Here is a 19603-nt window from a genome sequence, read left to right as displayed (position 1 = left end):
GCCCCTCTCGCCGGGCGGGGCTGGGCGCTGCAGCAAAACATTCTACACCAGCATCACCTGCATCCACAGTACCGCTGCTCACAGTACTGCAGCTCAGAGTATTACTACATACAGTACTGCTCGCAGCACTACAGCTCACAGTACTACAGTACCGACAGCTTCCAGCGGACTGAGGCGCGGAGGAGCGACACGCCGGTAAGTGTTTGTGTTGGTTTCACTGGTCTGAGGTCTGTGGGACTGATGTGAGTCTGTGGTGATGGTGATCTGCTGTAAAAGCCGGAGCGCCTGTTTTCTCTGCTTTTTGTCTGATTCAGCAGAAACATCATTTTGTTCATTAACCAATCAGAGAAGTCCTCCTGCAGCGTCACGCACCGATCTTTAAATGATTTTCGTTAGCGGAATCTGACCACTTTCTGCAGTGAATGATCACTGATCAGAAATACAGGAAACACCTGAGAGCAAACAAAAGATGACAGACAAGGAACAAAGGAAAGGAAAGGACAGGAAAGGCTGTGTTTCATGGCTCCATGACCACTTAGACAAATTTTATTGTCATTGAGTAAACAGCAAGTGAACACCGAACGAAATTTCAATTGCGGCAGGCTCAGCACAGGGTTGAAAATATTTTATATATATATATATATATATATATATATATATATATATATATATATATATATATATATATATATATATGTACCAGGTGTTAATATCAGGCTGATGATTGGCAGGAAGCACCCGAGTCTCTCCTGGAAACAAGTTATTCATTTATTTCTATTTTAGAAAACGTTAGCAGAGAGAAAAGTTCCAAGTTTCTCTTCAGTCTCTGTATTTGTGGTGTTTTTATTCTGTTTCAATCAACCAACCAACTGCTTCTATGCCCTGAACCCATGAAACCTGAACCCAAACTGATTGAACTGATCAACTCCTTGTTCACTGGAAACAGCTGATTAGATTCTGAAGTAATTTTTAAGTTAGAATATTTCTTTGTTGTTTGTCTTTCTATCTTTTCTGCTCAGACAGTCAAAGACAGATGAATGACCAACAGTCAATCCGTTGTTAAAGAAGTTGTTTGGCAGATGTATTGATGATGAAGATGAACAGTTTGATTCAAGATAAAAAGGGGTGATCGATAAATATGAACTAAAACAATTCAGGACTAGATTTTGACTCGGGGCCACACAATGGAGGATGGAGGAGCTGAGCGGTGGATGTGTGGTCAATCAGGTGACGTAGATGGACGCAGCTCACCTGCTCATACGTAAAGCAGAGTAAACCTGTGGTACCTTGGGGCCTGGGGGTCTGAGGGCCGGCCTCGGAGCGCTGTACCCTGGGGGTCTGAGGGCTGGCCTGGGAGCTCTGTACTGGTTCTGTCTGGACTGACCGACTCACAGCAGACTGTATCTTTAAACTGGTCTTGGTGATGTTGTGGCTGTTCTCACAGACAGAGAGTGGAACTTGAATAGAACCAGTCACTGCTCACATCCCAGTCGGTACCAGTGTGGTATTTGGTGGAGCTCCAGAAACACAGCGAGCTTTGATGAGTCAGCTGATCTGCTGTCAGGAAGCTGCTGCTCAGCTCAGACCATCAGACTGTGCTGTCATCAATAACCTCGCCATCAACTGATCAGCACATTAACTTCTCAGTTTATCAATTTATTCGTTCATCTGTAACGTTTCCTGTAAAAACATGAATATTTAAAGTGAGTGAAGTGTTCATTGATCCATGGACTCCTTCCTGCAGCAGAGGAAAACAAACATTACTCAAGTACAACTTTGAAGTACTTGAGTAACTTGTTGCTGTAATGACATGAGTCTGATCTGTCTCCAGGATTTGATGAACTAACCAGACTTCTGTTTCTTGTCAGCTTCCAACGAGCCCATTGGACAGAGATCAGGTACAGGTGCATGTTTGTTATTTGTCTCTCTAATCTGATCTAAACTGTCTGTAATCTGGTCATCTGGACTCATCTCCTCTTCACCCACACAGACCCCCACATGGGGTTAAACGTCTCCGCTGGCATCAAACCAGCCGTGGACTCAGAGAACATCCTGGAAATATCTAATCAAAGCTTTGTGTTCATTATGGTCATTTGTACATCTTCAGAGGGTTCATGGTAGATCAGGACTGAAGGTGGTGGAGCTGCAGTGAAGCAGCGTGGGGGTCTGTGCTGGTGTTGGTTCAGGTCCAGGTGACACGTCCTCTGATCCGGTTTGTTCATGTTATAGAATCACCTACCAGGAAGGCGTTCTTGCATGTGTGTGATTGGCCAACATGGCGTCTTGCTAAGTCTTTTCTTTCCCCAATGTCCCAGCTTGACGCTAATGCATGCTAGCATGCTCACAGTGACAACATGCTAATGTTTAGCAGGTATAATATTTATCATGTTCACCATCTTACATTAACCTGTTAGTATGTTGGCATTAGCTAGTTAGCAGTAAACACAAAGTACAGCTGAAGCTGAATGTCATCAGTTGTGCAGGTTTTTGGTCATAAAAGACACATTCAAATGTTGACCTGATGGTGGCGCTAAATGAAAAGTCAGAGGATCAATAAAGTTATCACACTTCATCCTGAGGGGACCATGAATGTCTGAACCAGACTAATCACAATCATATGTTGCTGATTCAGATCACTTTTCTGATGTGTTGTGGATCAGGATGTTTGGAGGCCTGTCCATGCAGATCCAGAAAGACCGGCAGAAGGCTGTAGGTCTAGGTTCGGTCCAGCAGGCTATACACTACCTGAACCAGGACTTCCAGGCCTTGAAGGAGGACTGTCTGCAGAATGGATCCTTGTTTGAGGACCCACTGTTCCCTGCAGAGCCAGCCTCACTGGGCTTCAAGGAACTCGGACCGTTCACTGCCAAAACCAGAGGGGTGGAGTGGAAAAGACCAACGGTAAGGGTGCTAAAGCTAACAGACCCCAGTTCATGGTGTCAGGCTAACAGACTGAGGCTAAAGCTAACAGATCCCAGATCAAGATATCATGTTAATAGACTGAGGCTAAAGCGAACAGGTCAATAGTGGTCAATGGGTCAAATCAGCAACAAAGAGTCTTTCATTGTGGAGGTCTAGTTCATGTGTTTGGGGGCGGTGGTTTGCATGTCTGGGCTCAGGAGCCTGTTGTCTCAGAATTCATCCCTGATCCCAAACAAGGGCTGATGATAACCAAGTGAATCAAACATCAGAGGAAACATTTGGTTTCTGTGGTGTTCACACAGAGATGTCTTTGTCTTCGGCCTCTCAGACCAGCTGACTGTCACACTATCACAAATATTCAGTTCATCCAAACTGCTGCAGACTCATTATTCTGAATCTCAGGCCTGTGATTGGCTGAACCGGATGCTGCTTCCTGTGTGGTCCTGAACTGTTTGTGGCAGGATGTGATAACTGACAGATAAATGAGACGGGGCTGAGTATTCAGAGGAAGACAGTGATTGTTTGATATGAAAAACAAAGTCCACAGCCATAGCAGTGCCCCCACAAGGCTTTGCAGACCCCACCCCAAAGATCAGTGTTAGCACACATGATGTCATGTGACATTTAGCATGTTAACATGTTAGTGTACAAGTGTAATTTTAGACATCAGAGGCTTTATTTCTGGTCACACTACGGCTCTTTTCATATATGAACTGTGATCTGACAAGTGTTTGTTAAAGTTAGCGAGTGAAAGCTTTCATCTGTCTTTAAACTAGAAACTAGAACTGAGAGAGCCGACACATAAGTTGTATAAAATTGTTAGATTGGAGATTTTGGCAGAGAACAAATGAAATGTGGACGTGATCTGGGTTAGCAGTGTCCTGTTAGCAGAGTCCTGTTAGCAGCTCCTGTTAGCAGTGCCCTGTTAGAGAAGAAGAAGAAGAAGAAGAAGAAGAAGAAGAAGAAGAAGAAGAAGAAGAAGAAGAAGAAGAGATGTACTTTATTTATCACACACAACAATGCATGCTACATGCACACCTGCCATGCTTATGTGAAATTATTTCTCCACATTTGACCCATCCTTGGTCAGTCCTTCCTCCACGGCGGACCAGGAGCGGTGGGCTGCCAGCCGACAGTGGTGCCCGGGGACCCAGTTCCTTTTGTCACCATTGGTTAGGTGGTGATCTTCTTGCATGTTTTTAGTGTTTTTTTTTTTTTTTTTATGGAGGATACCCCAGGTGAACACGGGGAGAACATGCAAACTCCACACAGAAAGGCCCCTTTCCTCGAGCAGCAGGCACTGAAGGCACGGTGGAGGACACGCCCCGGGCGCCCACAGTGGGAATTGAACCAGGACCTTCTACCTGTGAGGCGACAGTGCAGCTCCTGTTAGTAGCTCCTGTTAGCAGTTTCCTGTTAGCAGTTTCCTGTTAGCCGTGTCCTCATGGATGTACTAACTGCTGTCACTGGATCACTGCAATACTGCAGAAATCGTAAAAACATGAAACAGGTATTTTGGACGTGTCCTCTGATATTAGACTGCTTATTAGACTCCAAGAAGAAGACGTGTGATCTTTGACTCAGACGATGTCCGTCTGTCTCTAAGTGTTGCGGCTCCACCTGCTGACAAACCACCTGAGCTAACGTCTTCTGATGCAGTGTGAAGAGAAAAACAGACAGTGTTTCTGATTGGCTGTTTCAGGAGCTGACGGAGAACCCTCAGTTCATCGTGGGTGGAGCCACCAGGACGGACATCTGTCAGGGAGCGCTGGGTGAGTCCCATCAGCTGGCCTCACACACAGTCTGTGGTTAAAAGGGAACTTCCCTGACGACCGGTGCTAAGGGACCAGCTGACTGCATGAGTCAGAGAGTAAACAGGGAGTTCACCCCATCAACAGAGAGAGGGTGTGTGTGTGTGTGTGTGTGTGTGTGTGTGTGTGTGTGTGTGTGTGTGTGTGTGTGTGTGTGTGTGTGTGTGTGTGTGTGTGTGTATGTGACGAATAGCACAATGAAGTCTTGTGTGTCCCATGACATCTATGTAAACAATGCAAACACTTCATGAGACACGATGCAGCACGCGTGTGTGGACAGTCTGACGTTTTGACAGATGAGATGTGTGGCCATGAAATCAGCTGTTTGTTAAAGTGTTGCTCTGCTTTCACTCCTCTTGACACCACTGAGGTGTTTGATCAAATGCAGGTGACGGTTTATCCACCTCATCAATCAATTGATCGATCGATCAGTTGCTGTAGAAAAGGTGATGGGCTTCCTGACGAATGAGAATCAGCCATCAGATTAATAACATTGCTGAACTCATGATGGACAGTTTTTAAAAAGGTTGAGATCATAACCACAGATATCACGCGTCCTTCTTCCTGGTTAAAACCTGGCACCCCCCATTACCCCCAATGCAGCGGTCCCTCTGACAGCTGTGTGTGATGTGTGACAGCAGCAGCTAGCATAGTTTAACTAGCTTCAGAGGTCAGATCGCTTCTTTCTGACGACTCAAGTGACATCGCTCGAGGTCATCCATCAGACTCCACAGAGCTCCATCTGAGTCACTGACGCTTCATACTGTTTTAAGACCAGGTAGTGTGGAATCATGGGAGTTGACGAATCATGTGGCTTTTCATTGGACGTTGAAGAAGATGCACCGCCTCCGACAGGCGACGAGGCGAACGGCGGCTGCGTGTTCGTACTCTGAGGATACGGACTTCACAGTGAGGTGACGTTCATACCTGACGTGGTCAAACATCGACAGGTGGATGAGCTGCAGAAACGTCGTGAGGCGTTCAGGTCCCCCACAGCGGCGGGGATAAACTGTGTTACCTCCTTCAGGAAACAGTTTGTGTCCTTGTGTTGATGTGAGCTGTTGTCTCTCAGGCAGGTCCTGCTGTTTGATTAGAGTGTCCCGCTGATCCAGGATCAGCTGCAGAGCTCCAGGACATGTCCGGTCCTGGGGTTTGTTTGCTGTCTGTTTCCTGTTTTAGTGAGAAATACGTTCCGCTCTGCCTGGTTCAGGCACTTCACTTCCTGTCTTTGTGCTTTCCCACCTTTGTGATTGTAAATTGGTTTCATCTGTCCCTCGTTAGTCTTCCCCTCAAAGTGTCTTTAAGTCTGTATTTTTCGCCCACACCAGTGTATTTGTACCTTGTGGGTTAAGTGTTCCAGGCCTTCCCCGGCCTTTCCAGGGTTTCTGGACTGTTATTTGTCCTGGATCTTGCCTGTCTCGGGGCTCCCTGTTGCACCGTGTCCCTGCTGTGTCCTGACCTCGCCGTCCTCTCGGCCTTTTGTTTGTTTCCTTTTTGTAGTCAATAATCTGAAGTGCATCAGAGTGACAGGAAGTGACCTGCTGGTTGTTAATGTTGCGCTTCAAACAGCAGGAGGACAAGTTCCAGCTGACGTCTCACCTGCAGTGAGGTCATGAGACCAGACGTAGGTGAATCTCCTTCCTTCCTGTCAGACAGGTGTTACCCATGTCTCAGGTAAACCAGAAGATCGTGAACAGTGGTGGTTTGACATCATCTGTGTTATTGTTTGTTTCTGCACTTCAGAACCAGAAACCACTCGGCCTGCTCTCTCACTGTGTACTATGACAGAAAACAGTACGCAGTGTGAAATACACACTACTGGTTACAAGTACAGCCTTTGTATGACAGGCCAGAGCTCCCAGCATGCACTGCGAGAGACTCAGCTTTATTGGGTCAGAGTAAGAACCGGAAGAGACACGCAGCAAACAAACATGTTCGTTCATAAAGAAGCACCGAAGAAGACCCACAGCAAGGTGTCTGTGCACAGGTGAGGGTCCTGGTGTGGTGCATGTGTGTGTGTGTGTGTGTGTGTGTGTGTGTGTGTGTGTGTGTGTGTGTGTGTGTGTGTGTGTGTGTGTGTGTGTGTGTGTGTGTGTGTGTGTGTGTGTGTGTGTGTGTGTGTGTGTGTGTGTGTGTGTGTGTGTGTGCGTATGACTGCTGTTCTACGGACATAAATCTGTTTCTACAGTCACATTGTGGGGACTCGCTGTCCTGATGGGGACAAAACACATAATGAAAATCGTAAGATTTTCGGGTGAAGACTTAAGTTAAGGTACGGGTAAGTCTTTAATAAATGAATCTAAGTCGATAAGGTAAGATAAGATAAGATAAGATAAGATAAGATAAGATAAGATAAGATAAGACTATTTATCCCACACCAGGGAGATTCAACAGTTACAGCAGCAGAATAAAATGTTGAGGTGAACAACAGAAGGAGAAGAAAAGGCAAAAATAATAATAATTTTTTAATAATAATAAAAAAGACACGAGATAAAATCAACTATAGAAGAAGGAGAGTATATAAATACATCAGCTTTGAGATGATATCTGACAGTCTGACAGCTGTTGGGGTGAAGGAGCTCCTTAGAGCCCCCACCACCTCATGGGGGTGGGGGGAGGGGAGGGGTTATCCATGACTGATGTCAGCTTGGCTAACACCACCTCCTCAAGGACAGAGCCGGAGCAACAGACCAGTTTGTTTAGTCTGTGTGTGTGTGTGTGTGTGTGTGTGTGTGTGTGTGTGTGTGTGTGTGTGTGTGTGTGTGTGTGTGTGTGTGTGTGTGTGTGTGTGTGTGTGTGTGTGTGTGTGTGTGTGTGTGTGAGAAAGAGAGAGAGCCTCAGAACAAAGGCGAGCAGTCAGGCTGATCTCCAACCAGCTCTGAGCAGCAGGGTGGAGTCCTGCCTGTGTGTGTGTGTGTGTGTGTGTGTGTGTGTGTGTGTGTGTGTGTGTGTGTGTGTGTGTGTGTGTGTGTGTGTGTGTGTGTGTGTGTGTGTGTGTGTGTGTGTGTGTAGTTGTATAATCTGTGACTGTGGGCACGGATTGGACAAGAATGATCAGTATGACTCCGCCTCTCTGTGTGTCACTGCTGGATGCTGATGTCATCACATCAGAACGCCTGCATTCCAGGAAGCCCCGCCCTGCTCTGTCTCTGGCTAATGTTTGCTGCTCAGTCCAGGTCGTTTTTATGACAGCTGACTCGTTCTGGTGCTGTAAGAGATGAACAGGTGATCAAACGTGTTGATAGGAAAGAAACAGACGTTTGTCAGGTGACTTCATCAGCTGCCACATGAGCTCACGACCAGCCACCGCACAGATTCTGATTATTGATTATTGATCATGTGCAGTGAATAACTGGCTGGATGATGATCCTCTGTGGCTCTGTCTATCACCTGGTGGGATCCTGCCTCAGTGAGCTTGGGGGTCCCGTCTTAGACCAGTGTCCCTGGGAACACTGTGGACGGTCAGCTGTTTGCGGCTTCGTCCATGTCCACTGTCTCCTCTGACGTTGTTGGATGAGGCCTGCTGACATTCTTATTAGTGAATCCTCCTTCTGTCCAGCGGACGGCTCGGTCCGTTTGTCCTGATGACAGCCTCACAGGGGACAGATCTGACGTGTTGGTACGAACAGATGAATCTCGTATGAAGGACTTCATGTGGAATATTGTTCTGCAAAAGTGTCTCAATTCTAAATAAGAAACAATCCAACAAATAAAAATCTGAGACCTGAAACTAAAGACAAAGATGATGCTTTACTTTTAAGAAGCTTCTTAATTACATTTAGATAAATTTAATTTCCCTTCTTGCTGGGAAATGTGTTTTTAAGAAACTATATTTCAACCATAACTTCACAAAAAGTTTTAAAAATATAGATAATTGATGATGTTAGAGACTTTTTGAAGGTGAAAACGGACAAACACAAAGCTGGAAGGACGCTGTTGTCCAAAGTATCCTCATGTGTTGGAGCTTTAAGTTTCCCTTCTCAGCGGGAGCACCTGAAGGCAGCGCTCAGCCCATCAGTGGTGACCTCAGCTTTATTGAACAGTGAATGGATGTCTGATGGACGGAAGCTCCATTAGCCCAAAGCTCCATTAGCAGGAAGCATTAGCAGCTTAATGTGAAAATAGCTGATGCTGTTGTTGATGTTAGCATTTAGCCTAGCATTAGTCCGTCCCCACAGACCATCGGAGTGTCCATTCAGGCTAATGGAGTCAGTCTGCACATTAGCAAACGTTTTCTGGAAACATGTCAGAGGACGAAGTCTGTTCCTCCCATCAGATCCATGATCTCCATCACCTCATGATGTCAACTGTGATGTCACTGTGTCAAATAATGTGTTTGTTTACAATCAGCAAAGAGCCGTCAAAAAAACAGTTTGATGTGTGAAGAAACAAAGATAATCCTGTTGTGATGTTGAGATAATCGAGAAAAACTAGAAAAGACTCAAAGTTCATCATCAAGTCCGTGGAGCTTTAAAACATGAAAAACAAGTTCAAATACTTTGTTCTGCAGGTAAAATGTTGCTGTGTGAAGCAGCTGGATTCACCAGATCACACAAGATCACATCAGATCATACAGGATCATGCATGATGAAGTGAAGTTTGGAGTGCTGAAAGGTGTGAAGATCGTCTCTTTCACCTGTGCTGGTTTTCCAGGTGACTGCTGGCTGCTGGCTGCTATTGGCTCTCTGACTCTGAACGAAAGGCTGCTGCATCGTGTGGTTCCTCACGGTCAGAGCTTCAACCGTGAATACGCTGGCATCTTCCACTTCCAGGTGAGGCTTTACCTGCTCAGAGACACGCCCACCACATCTTCAAGAAGCATTGATGTGGAACTGAAGCAGTTCAGTTTTTGTCACTTGAGGCACTAAAAGTCAGATTTCACTTGTTGCCTCTTTCAATCTTTGGATGGAATCCTTGTTTCTAACTGGCTCACTTTCAGAGTTTCTTCTTCTGTCTCTCTCTCTGTAGTTCTGGCAGTTCGGTGAGTGGGTGGACGTGGTGATCGACGACCGTCTGCCGGTCAAAGACGGAGAACTGATGTTCGTCCATTCAGCTGAAGGCAGCGAGTTCTGGAGTGCCCTGTTGGAGAAGGCCTACGCCAAGTAAGACCATCCACCCGCCAACATGCTGAGGGAACAACTCCACTTTGAACCTGAGATTCCCTCTGACCTTTGACCTCTTCACAGATCAGTGTGTTTAGACAGTTCAGATGCTTTGACACTTGTTTCTTCTTGAACTTCTGAACTATGTTAAACTTGAGTCTCAGAAACCACAACAACTCAAGTCTCTCATGAAACTCTGAATGTTTCCTGGACTTTTCCACAGTTCAAGTAAGAAACTTCAGTGATTTTGGTTTGTGTTTTTTGTGTGTTTTGAGGTTGAACGGCTCGTATGAGGCGCTGTCTGGTGGCAGCACCACTGAAGGTTTCGAGGACTTTACAGGCGGCGTGTCGGAGATGTACGAGCTGAAGAAAGCTCCCGGAGATCTTTATCGTATCATCGGCAAAGCTCTGGAGAGGGGATCACTGCTGGGCTGCTCCATAGACGTCAGTCGCACACACACACGCACACACACACACACACGCACACACCTAAACCTCAACCTCAATATCAAGAAATTCTCCCCAGAGACCCCTGAAACATTTCCCTCAAGTCAAATGTCAGAGGTTGCATCAATGTCAGCTGCTTGTCTGCTTTGTCCTCAGATCACCAGCGCCTTTGACATGGAGGCGGTGACCTTCAAGAAGCTGGTGAAAGGCCACGCCTACTCTGTTACCGGACTCAGACAGGTGAGCTCAGCTGTCACCGTCACGTCGAGCATAGAAGTGAGGACTAGCTGCATCAGGATCAGGATCCGGTCTTTGTGTGTCTGCAGGTGGAGTACCGCAGTCGGCAAGAGCGTCTGATCCGGATAAGAAACCCCTGGGGTCAGGTGGAGTGGACCGGAGCCTGGAGCGACAAGTCAGTGCTTCACCTTTAAAACACACTTTAGAACGAATATGAGGAGATGAACATGTGAATAATCTGACCTGTGGATAATCTGACCTGTGAATAATCTGACCTGTGAATAATATAACCTGTGGAGTTTCTGACGTGCGAATAATCTAACCTGTGGATAATCTGACCTGTGTTGGGGTCAGTTCTTCAGAGTGGAGCTCCATCGACTCTGCAGAGAAAGACGAGCTGCTCTGTAAGATGGAGGACGGAGAGTTCTGGTAGGTTTCTGCTATGAAGATAAATGTGAGCGTTTACTAGAGGACGAGGACGATAAACTGTCTGTCTGTCTGTCTGTCTGTCTGTCTGTCTGTCTGTCTGTCTGTCTGTCTGTCTGTCTGTCTGTCTGTCTGTCTGTCGTCTGTCTGTCTGTCTGTCTGTCTGTCTGTCTGTCTGTCTGTCTGTCTGTCGTCTGTCTCTCAGGATGTCTTTCCAGGAGTTTCTGCGTCAGTTCTCCAGGCTGGAGATCTGTAATCTGACCCCAGACGCTCTCAGTCAGGACTCCACCACTTTTTGGAACACCACAATGTTTGTGGGTGGATGGAGGAGAGGAAGCACTGCGGGGGGCTGCAGGAACCATCCCAGTGAGGCTGGGGGGGGGACAGTCATCACGTTCATCTTTTTTTGTCATTGTTAAATCTTTATTTACCTTGTTAATCCCCCACTGAGATCATAAAAATATTAACACACATAAACCAGAATATAAACCACAAACAGCACAGACTCATTTAAACTGAGACGTGCACCCAAAGACCAGGACAAGCCGTCTGAGGATGGTCCAGGTCCAGGTCCAGGGAGGGAGTTTGCGAGATGTGGAACCAAAGTTTAAGTTTTACCCAGAGGCTTTTAGTGGATGCAGACGCCATCCAATACCGAGTATGAGATCAATGAAGTAATGGACAAGAAATGCAATCTAAGCTCACAGATTGAAATCAGAGTAGAAAGTATGAATCAATTAAAGACAAGAGAAAAGACTGAGATGACCTTTATTTTAATGGAAGTTTCTGCTTTTACCCTTCACCTGAACCCACTACATATCCCATGATGCTTTGGTCTTACCGCCTCCCTGCAGACACGTTCTGGATCAACCCTCAGTATAAGATCTCCCTGCTGGAGGAGGATGACGACCCCGAGGACGACGACGCCACGTGCAGCTTCCTGGTGGCTCTGATGCAGAAGGACCGCCGCCGCTTCCGCCGCCAAGGCCAGGACATGCACACCATCGGCTTCGCCATCTATGAGGTCAGAGGTCAAAGAGATGTCATGACGTAAACACAGCCCAGTCTCTTTCTTCTGCAACACATGTCTACATCCTGCAGCAATAAGAACCTCCGTGCACTGCAGAAAGTGAAGTGTTGTGTGTCAGGTGACTGACTGTTTTTCTTTGTGTATTTTCTCATCCACAGATACCTGACCAGGTGAGTCACTCTGCTTTCTGCTTAGGAGCAAATTGAACCTCCATCATATCAAAGTGTTGCCTTTAACCGTCAGCTGGTAGACACTAATGCCTGCATCCGTCTGTCCGGCAGTACCGAGGCTGTCCGAGCGTCCACATGAAGAAAGATTTCTTCCTGCGTCACTCCTCCTGCGCTCGCTCAGAGACCTTCATCAACCTGCGAGAGGTGAGCGCCAGACTCCGCCTCCCGCCGGGCGAGTACCTGATTGTCCCATCGACCTTCGAACCCTCCAAGGAGGCGGACTTCGTCCTAAGGGTGTTCACCGAGAAGCAGTCGGAGACCGAGTGAGTCCGTCCGATCCACGACAAATGTTAGTTCAAGTTGTTTATTTGGTCGAGCTATGTCAGTCACATGACACTTGACTGTGTGAATCTCTGCAGTGAGATGGACGACGATGTGGTGGCAAACTTTGATGAAGAGGTAAAATTCTCCCTTTTGTCACAGTTTGAATGAAGATTTGTTTGTTTATTAGTAATTCGTTTCATCTGATTGGTTGAATATATTCTCATATATTTTAATGAGCAGAGGAACTGAAGCTTCTTTGTAATCTCATGGTTTCCTGGCTTTGCTTTGTGACGACCTTTGACCTCAGGAGCTTTCTGTTCTTCTTCTTCTCTGCAGGAGGAGATCTCAGAGAGCGACATCGATGATTCCTTCAGGTCCATGTTTGCTCAGCTGTCCGGAGACGTGAGTTTAAGGGCTGCATGTTTTCACTGAATGTGTCGACCATCAGAGGAGCTGAGAGGTTTTCAGCCTCAGTCAACAGTTAAAACTCTGAAAATGTTTTCTCATCAGGACATGGAGATCTCAGTGCGAGAGCTCAGGACCATCCTCAACCGAGTCGTGTCCAAACGTACGTCTTCTTCTTTTATTTGTTTTGTTTAGTCCATAAGAAAAGAGGAAAGTCTGTTGTGGTGCGAACACTCTCCAGATGATCGGACGTCTGTCATGTCGCGTTCGTCCTCTGAGGAGCCTGAACAGTAGAAGAAGAACGTCCCAGCATCAACACTGCCGCTCACAGATACTTTGATTCATTAAAAATAATTCAGTCACGACATCAAAATGATCACAGTAACTCGTTTAAATGAGTCTGACATAAAAATGGAACACAAACAGTCAGTCAAGAGTTTCTGATGATGAAGATGAATTCAAATGACTCCTGATCAACTGCTGTCAGTAAACGCGTGTTTGAGGAATCTGAAAATCTTCCTGTAATTACTGAAAAGATTTTAAACATCGTGAATTTTAACGTGAGCAGATGTCAGACTTGTAAACAACAACAACAACACCTGGTGTCTTCATCCATGATCTTCAGCAACAGGAGCTCACAAAGATGAAGAATCTCATCATTTAAGACCAAATCAGACAATTCTGCTTGAAAATGAGGAGAATCTGAAACGCAAATCAATCAATCAATCAATCAATCAATCAATCAATCAATCAATCAATCAATCAATCAATCAGACTCACTGTGTTACAAGACTTCTTCTTCTGTGGTTGTTTACAGACAGAGATCTGCAGACTGACGGCTTCAGCATGGAGTCCTGCCGAGCCATGGTCAGCCTCATGGACGTATCCTGACTCACTGGCTCTGCTGGCTCTGCTGGTTATTTTTGTCCAGCAGGAAGTAAAAAAGTGAAAAGGCCAAACTGAAGCCAAACTTCCTGGTAGTTAAATGTAAAAACTTATGGTGAGATCTGTCAAACCCTCAGCAGGCAGGTCGGTACCAAACTGATTGATCGTGATCATTGATCGATGGCTGATGGGCTGAAACATGAGCACTCGATGAATGAATGAACTGATCAGCAGCTCTGGGTTCGTTTGAGGTGACTGACTGTTTTAAAGCAGCATGTGAGTGATGACTGCAGCTGGAACTGTTTGTTCTGTTTGTAGTAAAAGTGTTTGTTTTGCTTGTCTTCCTTGCATCTTCATCACGTCTTCTTCACCTGTTGACCTTGACTGGCGCTCAGAAAGACGGCAGCGCTCGGCTCGGTCTGCTGGAGTTTCAGATTCTCTGGAACAAGATCAGGAAGTGGCTGGTGAGTCCTCATCAGTCCTCGGCGGAGAAGAGGAGAGAAACAGCTTAGACTTAGACTTAAACCTAGACTTTACTTTATTGATCCCAATTCTTTTGTTGCAGCAGGTTAAACATACACAAAAATATCAACAATAAAGAAGAATAAAGATGAGAATTAAACTAAAAAGAACGTTCTTAAAAAATAGAACCAAGTACATAAAGAGAGAATAACAGCAACTCTTACTAGTACAGCAGCAGTTTGCATACTGGTACTGCAGTAGTTTGCGTACGGGTACAGCAGTAGTTTGCGTATGGGTACAGCAGCAGTTTGCATACTGGTACTGCAGTAGTTTGCGTACGGGTACAGCAGTAGTTTGCGCACTGGTACAGCAGTAGTTTGTGTAGTGGTACTAAACAGCCAGTATCATTCGCTCCTCGTCCTCCACTGAAGAACATGAACTCCACCCTAAGTCAGAGACTCGGTTCAAACTGGGCTGCGTCTGAACTCTCTTACAGTCGGTACGACCCGGCGCAGGTGAGCATAAACCTGTACGATGGTGACATCACCCAGGTGAGTTTGTGTGTCCGCTAACATTGATGCTGAGTGTCTTTTGGCCTCTGCAGGGGATCTTCAGAGAGTTTGATCTGGATAAATCGGGATGCATGAGCTCGTACGAGTTGCGGCTGGCGTTGGAAAATGGAGGTAAATCTCTTTGATCCTGACAAGTCGGCTTTAACGACCCTGCTCAGGTTCACTGGACTGACCTCTGACATCTGCTGTCCTTAGGGTACAAATTGAACAACAAGCTGTATCAGATGCTGGTGGCTCGATACGCCGACAACGAGGTCATTGACTTCGACAACTTCACCTGCTGTCTGGTCAAACTGGAGGCCATGTTCAGTACGTTCACACCTGAACGGAGCGTGAGATGCTTCACAGTTTTACTGTTAGACACTTTGATGGTGTCCTGAAATTAAAAGGCTTTGAAAAGTTTCTCCTCTGTGATCTTCTCAGAGACCTTTCATGAGCTGGACCGAGACGGGACAGGAAGCGTTGAGATGAACATCATCGAGGTACGAAAGTGAAAGTAGCTTCACAACTTGAAGAGCGGTGGACGGACAGAAACACTGTTATTAACGAGTTCATCCCAATTAAAACCATGTTCACTCTTCATGTAAAAGAGCTTTTCACCACGTCACGCTTGATTTGAATTAATTTTCATGGAAAAAAAAAACAGATTATTTTGTCTGTTTTGACCTGAAGAACATTGCCTTTAATTTTTAAGCCCTCTGTAGTGTCTGCAGGCTTTGTCCCAGGCTGCTCCAGCCTACACCAATCGGAGTCAGTCGTTTTCACATGTCGCTTTGTCATTACCTTCACAGCAAGTCTTTCAAACACATTTGAACAAAGATAATGCTAGCTGAGCTAGCTGCAGTGTCAAACCCACTACTGTCCTTATTGAACTGGCTTCTGATGAGTCTTAACGTCCACAGTTTCTCCTGACTGTCCCTCAGTTTTACAGAATTAGTCCAGCATCTCTCCCAGTCTGTGGAGGAAGCCACGTTAGCCTAGCAACATGCTAACACCAAGTTCAACCCGGCTGACCAACAAAATATTAGATTAGATTAGATTCAACTTTATTGTCATCGTCCGAGTGCAACACAGAGACAATGAAATGCAGTAAAATTGTTTTGGACAAAACGCAACCCTTTACACAGTAAAACAACATAAAACATAATAAAACTTCTAGCTCGAAGTTTGAAGTCGGGTCAGTCGGTCTGAATCAAGCCTTGTTAACAGGGGTTTGACTTCTGTGGTTGCAGCAGATGGCGGTCCATTCTGGTCTGGATGGTCACCCAGCCAGAGGACTTTCAGTCCAAGAAGTACCACAGCATATAAATACTCCGTTACAAGTAAAAGTCCTGCATTCAAAATTTTAATCAAGTAGAAGTACAAAAGTATTAGTATAAAACAATACCAAAAGTACTTAAAGTAAAAATACCCATGATGCTTCATTTCAGAGTTCTATGAATGACGTCATTGGACTGATCGATTACTGATGCGTTCATGTGTTCATCACTTTAACGCTGCAGCTGATGTTAATGACTTCAGTCTGTTTCAGCGCATCATCAGTTATCACTTCTTTTAAAGTCAATCTGAGTTAAAGTACAAAGAAGTTGAAAATGGAAGATCTCAAAGATACTCGAGTAAATGTACTTAGTTACTTTCAGCACAAATTATTAATGTAAACAAAGACCTTTGAATGACGGGTGATGATAAACTGTGACCAGTAAAAGTATTTCTACTTTGACTAAACTTGAACATGTTCTTATCTGTGTTCTTCCTCCTTCTCCTCCTCCTCAGTGGCTGTATGTGACCATGTGTGGCTAAAGAAGAAGAAGAGGAAGAAGTTCAGTCAAAGTGCCTCCAACAGGAAGAACAACAGGAAACCAAACTACCAACCTGACACTGTCTATCACACTGTCTATAACTACTGCAGTACTAGTACAGCATTACTGCAGTAGTACCTCTGTACTGTGCTGCCTTCTTCCTCGTCAGTGTGGAGAATCACTGCTGCCAGAAAACATCCAGACAATGACCCAATAATTCGGCACTAACTCTTTAATCAAACATGATAATCAGAGTTTTCTGTCTGAAGCTTCTTGGAAGTGAAATCATCATTTTTTAGTAGTGAGGGGCTGTTGTAGTCAGCTGTTGAAAACACGAACGTGGGAAGACGTTTCATTCATTCATTCATTCATTCATTCATTTATTTATTTATTTATTTATTTATTTATTTATCTATCTATCTATCTATCTATCTATCTATCTATCAGATGTTTTCAGACTGGAGAAAGAAAAGGGATTCAGAGGTGGAACGTTAGCCTGAAGGCTAACTGTGAAATCCAGGCTGGCTGAGAGACGACACAAACAGCTTTTATTGTGAAAAATAGCAACAGGAAGTGATCATTTGAATTAGCATGAAGCTGCTCTGTGCAGTTTTCCACTAAACCTTTTAAATGTGCGTTGTTTACGTCACGTTTCTTCTTCTCTGGCCTCAGCTGTCGAGCAGCGGAGCAGCTGAACCTCAACCTGAAGTTCCGGCAGCAATGAGCTTCCATACTGTGACCTGCAGGTCAGAGGTGACAGTGTGACATCCTGCAGTGGAAACACTGTGTATTTACAGTACTACATCACTACTACAGTACTACAGCATTACTACAGTACTACATCATTGCTACAGTACTGCAGCAGTTCATCACAGTATCACAGGACTGAAGCCACGTGCACTGAAATCGCTCCTGCTGCTTTATTTATGCACTGACTGCCTTCGGCCTGCTGCAGATAGGGGGCGCTACAGCTCCGACATTATGACCTCTGCTTCATGTATCTACTCATGTAATCATTAATGAGACTGAGCTGCTGTCTGTCGTCTCCATCACACTGAGGGAGTTCCAGCCTGTGAGGCAGAGCTCTGGGTGTATTTCACTCTGTCTGAAGGACAGTGAAGGCCTCAGCAGGTGGAGGCGTTCAGGTTTGGCTCGGTCGAACAAACACTGATGTAGCAGATCCTGATGGAAACATTGGCTTCATATTTCCACGTATTAAAGGAACCAGAACAAGTGGGCGTGTTTGATTCTCTGCATCTGCATCATCACGTGACCTGCACCGACTCACCTGTCCACACTGATCAGAGGTCAGACTCTAGACAAAACGCATCAGAAGTTAAAAAAGCTGCAGACGCTGATCAAACAGCTCATTTTCTGCAGAATCGCTTTGATTTACTGCTTCCGGTCTCTAAACACATGTGACAGGAAGCTCCATCGATGCCGTCTCTGCTCCACTCGTCTTTGTGTGTCCACTTTTGGTCACTTTACTATTATCACATCAGCAGTTACAGCACGTCCGGGGGAAGTGTTCAATGTGAAATAAGCAACGATAATAGAAATAATCTAATAAACGATGTCAAATATAAGATTAAATATTAAATATAAATGTTTACAGGACTTTTAATTTTCCAAAAATTAAAGCAACAATAACGCCTGAAGTTCTTCAGTCTGTATGATTGTAAGGTTCACATTGGTGTTTAAAGGGTTAAAGGACATTTAAATGAACAGTCCAAAAGGTTTACTGAAGGAAAAAATAAAATGAGTCATGATGACTTAAAACTGTGAAATATAAAGTTCAAATTTAACTGTGAAGAATAGTCACGTGTTTGCAGCACGTTTATTATCTGAACGTTACTTCAACATCAGCAGCAGCTTCACAGAGTTCAGGTCTGAGTCCAGACAAAACATTTCTCAAGAGTTTTTGATTCAACGTGACCTTTAACGACAGTCTCAAACCCGTCAGCAGTCCTCCTCCAGAGTCCGGCAGCTGCCAGCCTCCCTTCACAAAACCTCTGGTTTTACTGCACCGGGGTCTGCTCGTCTGCCCGCTGAGTCCTTGTTCTGGTTCTCCCGTCCCTCCTTTCCCTCCAGCGGGCCGAGCAGTGAGCCCTGGGCCTCCAGCAGCGTGGTGTCGGTGTTGGCTCCCAGGAAGCGGGAAGTCAGCTCCAGGTCCTGCAGCCGCAGACGGACTCTGCTGCCCCGCCGCAGCTTCTCTCCGTCGGGCGGCCGCTGACACACGCAGTGGAACTTTCCACCGAAGTCGATGTAGAGGTCGTCCTTGACCACATGGAAGATTGTCCCGACCACCACCTTATCTTTGGCTGGTCCCATCTGAATCAGCGGGGACCGGCGGAGCAGCGAGGCGAAGTCCTCCTCTTTGACGGAGGAGGAGTCACTGCTGCCAGCCGCGGCGCTCTCGGCCTCCCGCTGGAGCTCCGACTGCAGGTCGAAGGCGGCCGCAAAGCCGGATCTGGGTCTGTTCGCGGCGGATTGGTCGCTGCCGGAGCCACCGCCTGAGTCCGAACTGAAGGAGTGTGAGATTAACCTGGAGGAGGTTAACCGGAGTCCACACCTGAAGCTAGAAACAACCTTACACAAGGCCGCCATGTTGTCCCACAATGCAAAGCGAGCATCGCTTCCTGTATTGACTTCCTGTACGGAAACGTGCTCACAGCGACACCTGGCGGCCGCAGGTGCAGCGTCATTTCTTCAGGAGCCTGAGCTTTCTGAAATGTGAGTCTCAGAAGGGTTTATAGGTTGTAACGAGTCACCTGATTAATGGATAATAAATCATTTATTGAAGCTTTATACATCCTTAAAACCCGTCAATAAAACGACTATTGATGAAAATCCCTTGTCTGGATTTCATGTCTGTAGTCAGACATGTCAAGAAATCATTAGTGAGCAGTTTTAAATGATCATAAGTTATTAATAAATGAAAGTCGGTTCAGATGCAATGCTGCTCTTTTTTTCAGAGGATCAGAGATTCTCTGTGATGTCTTCATATTTTG

At 45.7% G+C, this 19603-nt stretch overlaps 2 protein-coding genes across 2 annotated transcripts; one reads left to right on the top strand and one right to left on the bottom strand.

The window, feature by feature from the left end:
• The first annotated feature begins 15 nt into the window (after positions 1–15).
• Positions 16–18182, top strand: capn1b (calpain 1, (mu/I) large subunit b). Its single transcript, XM_070991277.1, has 22 exons — positions 16–195; positions 1869–1898; positions 2661–2901; positions 4625–4694; positions 9387–9505; positions 9702–9835; positions 10111–10279; positions 10439–10522; positions 10609–10694; positions 10874–10948; positions 11151–11311; positions 11800–11987; positions 12257–12468; positions 12565–12604; positions 12806–12871; positions 12980–13037; positions 13692–13756; positions 14155–14223; positions 14826–14904; positions 14989–15102; positions 15217–15275; positions 16567–18182. The coding sequence occupies exons 3-22, from the start codon at positions 2662–2664 to the stop codon at positions 16591–16593; spliced, it is 2115 nt and encodes a 704-aa protein (XP_070847378.1). The 5' UTR covers positions 16–195; positions 1869–1898; position 2661; the 3' UTR covers positions 16594–18182.
• mrps28 (mitochondrial ribosomal protein S28) lies at positions 17037–19206 on the bottom strand. The gene has a single exon (XM_070991264.1). It carries the CDS (start codon positions 19197–19199, stop codon positions 18594–18596), a length of 606 nt encoding a protein of 201 aa, XP_070847365.1. The 5' UTR covers positions 19200–19206; the 3' UTR covers positions 17037–18593.
• Between the last annotated feature and the right edge of the window lie 397 nt (positions 19207–19603).

This window comes from Chaetodon trifascialis, chromosome 2 (genome assembly GCF_039877785.1).
Source record: "Chaetodon trifascialis isolate fChaTrf1 chromosome 2, fChaTrf1.hap1, whole genome shotgun sequence".
Taxonomy (NCBI): domain Eukaryota; kingdom Metazoa; phylum Chordata; class Actinopteri; order Chaetodontiformes; family Chaetodontidae; genus Chaetodon; species Chaetodon trifascialis.
The sequence above is the reverse complement of the archived record's forward strand: the minus strand, read 5'-3'. Positions and strand labels throughout refer to the sequence as shown.

Excerpts from the sequence above, each read along its gene's own strand:
- capn1b (XM_070991277.1), top strand. The coding sequence starts at position 2,662 with ATGTTTGGAGGCCTGTCCATGCAGATCCAGAAAGACCGGCAGAAGGCT. Across the intron at positions 11,988-12,256 it reads AGGTCAGAGGTCAAAGAGAT|TACCGAGGCTGTCCGAGCGT; the intron begins GTCATGACGTAA and ends TCTGTCCGGCAG. Across the intron at positions 12,469-12,564 it reads GAGAAGCAGTCGGAGACCGA|TGAGATGGACGACGATGTGG; the intron begins GTGAGTCCGTCC and ends GAATCTCTGCAG.
- mrps28 (XM_070991264.1), bottom strand. The coding sequence starts at position 19,199 with ATGGCGGCCTTGTGTAAGGTTGTTTCTAGCTTCAGGTGTGGACTCCGG.